The sequence below is a fragment of the Caloenas nicobarica genome, chromosome 33 (assembly GCF_036013445.1).
Source record: "Caloenas nicobarica isolate bCalNic1 chromosome 33, bCalNic1.hap1, whole genome shotgun sequence".
In the NCBI taxonomy this organism is placed as follows: domain Eukaryota; kingdom Metazoa; phylum Chordata; class Aves; order Columbiformes; family Columbidae; genus Caloenas; species Caloenas nicobarica.
Window position 1 is genome coordinate 603847 of NC_088277.1, and position 8970 is coordinate 612816.

An 8970-nucleotide genomic window follows, 5' to 3' on the forward strand; every position below is an offset into this window, starting at 1 on the left:
TCCCCGGGAGGGGAAGCCCCTGAGGGGGGCGCGGGGTCCTGAGGGGGATTTGGGGGATTTTAGGGCCTGGGGGGTCCCCTGGGGGTGCTGCCCCTTGAGGGGGGGCAGTACAGGCCGGGGGTGCAGCCCCTTGAGGGGGCTGAGGGGTCTGGGGGTCCCCTCAGGGTGAGGCCCCCGCCCCGGGGTGTCTGGGGGTCCGGGGTGTCTGGGGGTGTCTGTGGGCCCGGGGTGTCTGTGGGTCCGGGGCTGTCTGTGGGTCCCGGGGCTGTTTGTGGGCCCCGGGGCTGTCTGTGGGTCCCGGGGTGTCTGTGGGTCCGGGGCTGTCTGTGGGTCCCGGGGCTGTTTGTGGGCCCCGGGGCTGTTTGTGGGCCCAGGGCTGTCTGTGGGCCCAGGGCTGTCTGTGGGTCCCGGGGCTGTCTGTGGGCCCAGGGCTGTCTGTGGGTCCGGGGCTGTCTGTGGGTCCCAGGGCTGTCTGTGGGGCCCAGGGCTGTCTGTGGGTCCGGGGCTGTCTGTGGGCCCAGGGCTGTCTGTGGGTCCGGGGCTGTCTGTGGGTCCAGGGCTGTCTGTGGGTCTCGGGTGCCACTCGGCCCCTGTGGAGGGGGCTGCAGGTTGTGGGGTGTCTGTGGCCTTGGGGTCGAGTCCCTGCAGTGACTCTTGGGGGTCCCCAAGTTCACATCCCCACGAGGCGCTGGGAGCCCCCAGGAGCAGGGGGGGCGCAGCCGAACCCCCCACCCCAGGGAGCGAGACCCCAGCCCTGCGCTCCGGGGGGGGACACGGTCCCACGGTCCCCCCGCCATGGCCTGGGCCCTGAAGCTGCCGCTGGCCGACGAGGTGATCGAGTCGGGGCTGGTGCAGGACTTTGACGCCAGCCTGTCCGGCATCGGGCAGGAGCTGGGCGCCGGGGCCTACAGCATGAGGTGAGGGCTGGGGGGCGAGAACCCCGGAACGTGCTGAAAGGTGGGGGACACGGCTGCTGGTTGGCACGGCTGGCGGCTGCGGGGACGCACGGGAGGACAACGGGCGCTCAGCTCCGGCGCCGGGGTGTGGATTTGGGGACGCAGCTTGAATTTGGGGTGGGTTCATGGCGGCTGCTTGAATTTGGGGTGAATTCCTGGTGGCAGCTTGAATTTGAGGTGAATGTGTGATGGCAGCTGCAATTTGGGGTGAATTCCTGGTGGAAGCTCGAATTTGGGGTGGATTCCTGGTGGCAGCTGCAATTTGGGGCGAATTCCTGGTGGCAGCTTGAATTTGGGGTGGATTCCTGGTGGTAGCTGCATTTTGGGGCGAATTCCTGGTGGCAGCTCGAATTTGGGGCTGATTCCTGGTGGCAGCTTGAATTTGGGATGGATTTGTGATGGCAGCTGCAATTTGGGGTGCATTTGTGGTGGCAAAGACCCATCAGCCCCTCGGGGCTTTGGGGGTCACCGGGGGGCTGTTTGGGGAGCAGATACCTCGAGGTTTGGGGGCTGTGCAGCCCCTGCCCAGCTCTCGGCGCTTGTCCTCATGATGTCCCCAAACCACGGGTAAATCCCCCGGCGTCTCCGTTACGGGTTAGAAAAGCCCGTGGCCGGTCGCTTCGGCTCATCATGACGCGCAGATTTGCCCGCGTCGAGCTAAAACCCATCGGCTTTGCCTCAAAAGTTTCGCCCGCGCGAGGAAACCAGCGGCAAATTTGCAGCTTCGAGGCGTTTCCAGCCCCACCTGCCGCCGGATTTCGGCACCGGAGGTTTCCCGAGGCCAAACCCCACCGGAGCTGTTTGGTGCCGGTGTTACCGGCGTGAATGAGGCTCCACGCCGGCGACGCGGTGGCTCGGGCGCCTGAAACCCGACTCTCTTTTGGGGAGACTTTTCCTGCCCGTAAATAGAGCCGGTGGCCCCGTAGGTGAGCGCGGCGCCCGCCCCGGCCTGACATCTGACATTTGCTCCCCGCGTCGCGGGAACGGGGCAAAGATTTCAACAAACACCTCGAGTTTTGAGTCTGTTTGGGGCTTTTTTGGCTTTAGCCCCGGGGGCTTTTCCATCTCCCCATGGCCGAGGCTCGGTAGGTGCGGGATGATCCCTGGAAGCTTTTCCTCGTTCGAGTCGCGCAATTTGTTAACGAACTTGGACTCTCTTGCTCCCTGGATTTGGGTTTGTAGGAGAGCGGGGGTGATACTGAAGCCTTGGCTGAACATTTCCCTCCACAGAGCTTTTCTGTCATTATTTTTTCCCCTGTTTTCATGGATTTGAGGGTGTTTTGCGGGGATGGCTCCGCCGTCCCCCCGGGTGGGTGTGTTCAGTCGCTGGACACCAAAGGGTTAAAGCCCTGTTAAGGTGGGAGCTGGTATTTGCCCAGGTAAGTCCAGTTTTATCTTGGGAAGGATTTTTAATGTTCAACTACAGGGGGGAAAAAAAAGCTGGTTTAACTCTTTCCTCGCGCAGTCACAGCTGGGACGGGCGGCCTGACCCTTCCCAGGGCTCGGCTTTTCCTCCTGGATTTTGCTATTTTTTGTGGATGGGAGGATGTTCTGGTTTACGCACAACGAAGCCGTCGCTCTCAGCCATCGTTACGGCTCAAAACAGCTGCTGAGACTCGGCGCCTGAGACCGTTTCTGTGAAATGCTGGGTTTAATGTGACGATTCTCTCCGCAGCGATGTCCTCGCCCTGCCCATCTTCAAGCAGGAGGAGTCAAGTTTGCCCCCCGAGAACGAGAACAAAATTCTGCCTTTCCAGTACGTGCTGTGTGCCGCCACCTCCCCGGCCATCAAGCTGCACGACGAAACGCTCACCTATCTCAACCAAGGTGAGAGGAACCGCCGCGGAAACACCCCGAACAAACAAATTCACACACAAAAAGGGAAGATCCGGGTTGGTGGAGTTTGTGACACAGATTTCTTGGGTGAATCGGGGTAATTCCTGGGAAGTGTCGCTGCGGGCAGGGGGACGAGGAGGATCCCTCCCTGGAGAGGGGGGTTACGGGTGTGACCTCCATGAAAACACAGCAAATGTGGCAGAAAAAGGTGTCAAAATGCCGGAGAAGGGGCCGACTAACGGCGAGGTGCCCTTGTCTGCCTGCCCGCAGGACAGTCCTACGAAATCCGCATGCTGGACAACAGGAAAATTGGGGAACTGCCGGAGATCAACGGGAAGCTGGTCAAGGTGAGGGCAGTGCGTGGGGCCGGCCCGCGTCCCCGCACGGCCCGCGTGGGGCGGCTCTGCCGCCATCGGGGGGTTATTTTCTGTTTTCTCTTCCCCCGCCGTGCTGGGACCAGTCCCACCAGTCCCCTGGGGTCCGGCCAAGGGGCGGCTCCTTGGAGCTGCTTTTATCGCTTTGGTTTCTCTGCGGAGCCTACAGACCCCTCTGCCCCATCCCCGGCGGCTCGGGGACCGTCCCGTTTCCCGCTGGGCTCCAGGCGCTGACGGTTTTTCCCCGCAGAGCATATTCCGCGTGGTGTTTCACGACCGGCGGCTGCAGTACACGGAGCACCAGCAGCTGGAGGGCTGGCGCTGGAACCGGCCTGGGGACAGGATCCTGGACATCGGTGAGTCCCCAGCTGTCCCCAGACCTTGTTTGAATGTTCCGTCACGATTCTGCGCTTTGAGAGGCGCGGTTGGTTCTTCCGTACGTTATCTCGTCCTCCTACAAAGCACAGCTTGTTCTCCGCTGTTCCCCTGCAGATATCCCCATGTCCGTGGGCATCATCGACCCGCGAGCAAACCCGACGCAGCTCAACACAGTGGAGTTTCTGTGGGACCCTTCGAAGAGAACGTCCGTCTTTATCCAGGTAAAAAAGGAGGAGCGGGGAAAAAAATAACTCCCCGGGGGCAAAAATAACTTTTCCAAGGGGGAAGAAAATGCCTTTTTTAACTTGGAGCACTGAAATAGCAGCGGGATGCTGCAGCGGGAGCACTGCCCTGGCTCCCGGGAGGGGAAGGGGAGGTTTTGGGTGCGACGTGGCGGAGTTCTCAGCGCAGGCCGTTGGTTGTGCCCAGGTGCACTGCATCAGCACCGAGTTCACCATGCGCAAGCACGGTGGCGAGAAGGGGGTGCCGTTCCGCGTGCAGATCGACACCTTCAAGGAGAACGAGAACGGGGAGTACACGGAGCACCTGCACTCCGCCAGCTGCCAGATCAAGGTCTTCAAGGTATCGTGGCCCCTCGGCACTGCGTTCCCCGTTAGGAGACAAACTGGGAACCGGTGAATGTCCCAGCTGGGGGACGGCGGCCGAATTTGTCTGCAAAAGGGCCTCTCTGTCCCTCTGCTGCCGCGCTCCCCCTGGTATTTCCTTTCTGTCCATCAAGGCTGGGTGCCGTTGAGGCTACAAAACCAGTAAGTCAAGAGCAATGTGCAGGGAGAGCACAGGTCGTGTGGCGCCTCACACCTCCTGCGTTTAGTCTTGAGTCTTATCGGCTTGGGAGATGCTCCGAGAAGCTTTGGTCTCGGTCTGAACTCCACTTTATCGCGGTTCCTTGTGGTCCGTCCGGATCCAGCCCCTCCAGCAGCGCAGGCGTCTGCTCCCCGCTACCTTTGCTGCTGCTTGCGTCTCTTCCAACCTCCTGCTGCCCATCCACACTGTTTGAACCGGAATACCTCCTGTTTTAACCGGAATTTCTCCTTTCCAGCCTAAAGGAGCTGATCGGAAGCAGAAGACGGACAGGGAGAAGATGGAGAAGCGAACACCTCATGAGAAAGAGAAATACCAGCCTTCCTACGAAACGACTATACTCACAGAGGTGGGCTGCGCCTGGCGGGGTTGGTTTAACCAAACCCGGCTTAACCACACTGGCAGGAACGGGCTGTTCTGCTCCGAGACATTTGGCCACGTTAAAAGCTGGAATTGATGGTTTAGATCCTACTCCGTACGAATTTTACGACTTTTGGCCTTTCTGAGCTTAAGACTCACTAAACCCGAGCTTTGTGAGGGTCCGCGGTGAATCGGTGTTGCTGCTTTTGATCACGCTCTTTGGTCTTTGGTTGCGTTTCCTCGTGGGGCAGCGCATCACTGCGAGCTCTGGGAGCGTGCGCTGGTCCGCAGCCGGCCCGTGACGGGGGCTTTTCCCCGCAGTGCTCGCCCTGGCCCGAGATCACGTACGTCAACAACACGCCGTCCCCCGGCTTCAACAGCTCCCACAGCAGCTTCTCCATTGGCGAAGGGTGAGTCCAGCCCGGGACTTGTGTGTCCCAGGGGGTTCCAGCTTCAGAATGGGGGAAAAACATCCAAGTGAAGCCCGGGGAGCGGAGCGCCGCTGGGTCTCGTGGCTGCAATTGCGTTCGTCCCCACGTTCCCGTGAGTTTGGAGGGTGGCGGTTGGTGCCAGGAGGGCAAAAGCGGCTCTAACTGCGTGTTTTGCCCTTTCGGGCTCTTTTTTTTCCCCACCCCAGCAATGGGTCCCCAAACCACCAGCCCGAGCCCCCCCCTCCGATCGCAGATGTAAGTCACACCCCCGAGCTAATGCTGGTGGTAAGGATGGCGCGCAGGTCAGAAACCGGGGCTGTGGGGGCGGCTTTGGGCTGGCTGCGCTTTGCTGGGGAAGCGCCTGCTCTAGTTTAACACCTCTGGGCAGTTCTACCGCCTTTTTGAGGTGATGGGATGAAAAACGTCCCGTACGGCAGCGCGGACGTTGAGGAAGTTTTTTATTCCCTCACACGGGGCTGGGAGGAGCTTTCTGTAGCTCGCTGGGACCTTTTATTGCCTCGATCCTCCTCGTGCTTTCCCCTTTTCTTGCCTCCTCTTTCTCTGTCGCCTTTTAAATCAAACCCTGGCCAAGCCGCAGCGTTGGTTTTTCTCGCTGGGCTCTGGATTTAAGGCTGGGATGAAAACACCGCCCTGTGCTCGCTCCTCTGAGCCCACGGCCCTTTTTCCCCCGCAGAACCTCCTGCCCACCAGCACGCCCCAGGAGGCCCAGCAGTGGCTGCACCGAAACCGCTTCTCCACTTTTTCTCGGCTTTTCCGGAACTTCTCAGGTAGGTGACAACACCTCCGTGTCCGCGCCGCCTCCTCTCGCTCCCGTCTTTGTGTCACCATTGCGAGTATGTTATTAAAAATATCGTATTTCTTGTAGCACGATAAAACTTGGCATTCTGAAAGCTGCGGGGTTTGTTTCTCAACTGGGAAAAACAGCGGGGACTGGGAGGGGTTTCTCTTCTGAGAACTCGCAGCACCATCCGATATTGAAACACACTGCGAAATGCGGATTTGGGGGAAAGGACAGCGTGTAAAGCAATGTTCCATGGTGATTTTCTTCCCCTTTCCTGTGCTGTGGCTCCGTTCTCCAGGGTCACCAGCTGTCAGTGATAACACAGGACGCCGGGTTGTCCCAAAACACGCTCCTCCAAAATCCGCCGGGGAAAAAAAACATCTCAGGGGAGGTTGTCGGCAGAAGCAATTTGGGAATTGCCCCATTCCGGCCACTTTGGGCTGGAATTTGTGACTCTCTCTTGTTTTTTTTCACCCCGCAGGCGCAGATTTGCTGAAGCTGACCAGAGAAGATGTGATCCAGATCTGCGGCCCCGCCGATGGCATCCGGCTCTTCAACGCGCTCAAAGGCCGGTACGTTGTTTGCTGAAAAGCCGCTCGTGGATGGTGGTAAATTGGATTGGGTTCAGCCTGTTCGCTTGGCTTTCGCTCTTAGAGGGAGCTATTAGAGTTTTGTTAACCTTCTTGAACCTCTTCCAGTCGAATTGGGTGACTTAGCCAGCAGGGTCATGGCTCTAGAGACAATTTGTGGAAGGAAGTCCAGGTGGGAGAGAAGGATTAGGAGTGGTTTTACTCTTTGGGTGTCAGAGAATCCACCCACAAGGTCTTGCTGGTACTGGACTTGTTTCCTCCGTCCTCTGAGCCGCCTCTCGCGGGAATGACCTTCCCGGAAAGGGAATATTCCTTTGCGCCTTTCCCTGGAGAAGCACAGATGGGTTTTGTTTTGAGACGAGTTCGCCCGGCTCCTCTTTTCCTTCTGGGGCGGGAGCAGCGCTGGCAAACCCATCCCTGAGCGAACCCCCCGGCGCTCGCTCGCCACTCTGTCCGCAGGATGGTGCGGCCCAGACTGACCATCTACGTGTGCCAGGAGTCCCAGCAGTTGCGGGACCTGCAGCAGAAACACGAGGACGGGGATGCGGTGACCAGCACGTTTTTTGGTAAGGGGGGACGCCCGTCGGCGCCAGGACGGTCTCGGGCAGAGCAGCCTCCTGGTGACACTCCGAGCGTCTCTGCAGCCACGCTCGGCGTCCGGTGGCAATATCAATTAATTACCGATTCGTCTCCGCGCAGTGTACCACGCGATTTACCTGGAGGAGCTGACGGCGCTGGAGCTGACGGAGAAGCTGGCGCAGCTCTTCAGCATCTCCTCCCAGCAGATCAGCCAGATCTACAAGCAGGGACCCACCGGGATCCACGTGCTCATCAGCGACGAGGTACCGGCCCCCGCCTGGCCCCCGACCCCCAGCTCGGGGGTTTATCCCGCAGAACAGGAGCTGAGGGGAGAACTTCTCACTCTGCAACTGCCCGAAAGGAGGTTGGAGCCACAGGGATCGGGCTCTGCTCCCAAGGAACAAACGATGAGAGGAAAGGACCTCAAAAGTTGCACCAGGAGAGGTTTAGGGTGGAAATTTGGGGTGATTTCCTCCCCAAAGGGCTGTGGGGCATTGACCAGGCTGCCCAGGGCAGTGCTGGAGTCGCCATCCCTGGAGGGGTTGAACAGACGAGGTTCTTGGGGACATTTTAGTGCCAGCATTGGGTGAACAGTTGGACTCAATGATCTTGAGGGTCTCTTCAGCTGAAATGATTCCACAGTTCTGTGGTTTCTCTCTCCCCTTGCTGGTTTGGACGTTCAGCGCGGGAGGAAGGAATAAATATTCGCGGCTGGTGCCTTTTCCCTCTCGCTGAGCAGCTCCCAGCCCTTTGAATACTCGAAATCGCTGCCCATGGCTGAACACGGAGCTTCCCCTTGGGGCTGTGAACCACTTCTGTGTTTAAACCCGGGCTTTTGTGGCTTCTTTCAGATGATCCAGAACTTCCAAGACGAGTCCTGTTTCGTTCTGGACACTATGAAAGGTGCGTAAACGCTCGGGCTGCGCCCTGGATTCCCCTCCGGGCTGGTTCCTTTGCCGCTGGCTCACAAGTTTTCCTCCTTTTGCAGCCGAAACCGGTGACAGTTACCACATCATCCTGAAATAAGATGGGACGGGACGAGGAGCAGCCGCCAGCCTCTCGTCGCGCACAAACACCCTTCGCTTCCCGCACCAGGACACAAGCGGAGACCCCGAACCTCCTGGGGAACCCCCTGGAAAGACCCCGAGCCCTCCGTGACTTGCCTCGTCTTTCTCACGGGGGATCTCCCTGCTCCCACGGCGCCTAAACGACCCTCCATGGTAACGAGCTGCTTAATTGCTGGATCTCCGAGGCTCAAGTTACCGGGTTGCGCTCTGGGTAGGAATTTGGGACCTAAAACCTGTGCGAGGGATTTTTCTGTGGCAAATGCTCTGCTTTTGCACGAGGCTCCTGTCACGCTCACAAAACACAAGAAAATGTGAATTAAACTGGCCCGAACGCGGCCGACCGGCCCTGGGGCACGTGCTGAGCAGGACTCAAACATGCCGTGAACTGCACTGGGAGGAGGTTTCTTAAGAAATGTCGTGGTTTTGTTCAGCATTACAACACAGCGGTGAGAGGAAGGCGGTGACTTCGTTTTTCTCCTCTCCGCCCCAAAACCGCCATCAGCCGCGCGGGGTGTTTGCGGCGTCGCCGGGGCCTTTATACCCAGATTAACTGTGTAAAGCTGGAGCGAAACATGGAGCGGAGCCGGATAAAGAAATAGCTCCCTGGCTTGGTCTGTGGGACTCTTTTCTGCATGTTTTAGGGGAGAAAATGCGTATTTTAATCCCAGTTTTTACCGTCGGCGTCCGAGAAGCGTGATGGACATGGACGGTAGCGATGCGGGCGCAGTAAAATCTTTGTCTGGATGTTGCCGGGTGATTTTTAATCTGTTGGATG

The 8970-nt window shown here is 58.8% G+C and overlaps 1 protein-coding gene across 3 annotated transcripts; it reads left to right on the forward strand.

Annotated features, from left to right (window-relative positions):
• The first annotated feature begins 239 nt into the window (after positions 1–239).
• TFCP2 (transcription factor CP2) lies at positions 240–8939 on the forward strand. Of its 3 annotated transcripts, none has more exons than XM_065654460.1 (15): positions 240–917; positions 2632–2783; positions 3063–3139; positions 3417–3522; positions 3659–3765; positions 3974–4126; positions 4605–4715; positions 5048–5136; positions 5364–5442; positions 5852–5945; positions 6441–6531; positions 7009–7115; positions 7249–7391; positions 7980–8031; positions 8117–8939. In XM_065654460.1, exons 1-15 carry the CDS (start codon positions 796–798, stop codon positions 8152–8154), a joined length of 1521 nt encoding a protein of 506 aa, XP_065510532.1. In that variant the 5' UTR covers positions 240–795; the 3' UTR covers positions 8155–8939. The 3 variants fall into 3 exon arrangements, with proteins under 3 accessions (XP_065510532.1, XP_065510534.1, XP_065510533.1); XM_065654462.1 differs by having other exon boundaries at positions 5364–5412; XM_065654461.1 differs by having other exon boundaries at positions 3974–4117.
• The last annotated feature ends 31 nt before the right edge of the window (positions 8940–8970 follow it).

Bases quoted from the DNA above. Each gene is read 5' to 3' on its own strand.
- TFCP2 (XM_065654460.1), top strand. From the start codon at position 796: ATGGCCTGGGCCCTGAAGCTGCCGCTGGCCGACGAGGTGATCGAGTCG. The intron at 4,127-4,604 runs GTATCGTGGCCC...TCTCCTTTCCAG, and splicing joins GCCAGATCAAGGTCTTCAAG to CCTAAAGGAGCTGATCGGAA. The intron at 5,137-5,363 runs GTGAGTCCAGCC...TCCCCACCCCAG, and splicing joins AGCTTCTCCATTGGCGAAGG to CAATGGGTCCCCAAACCACC.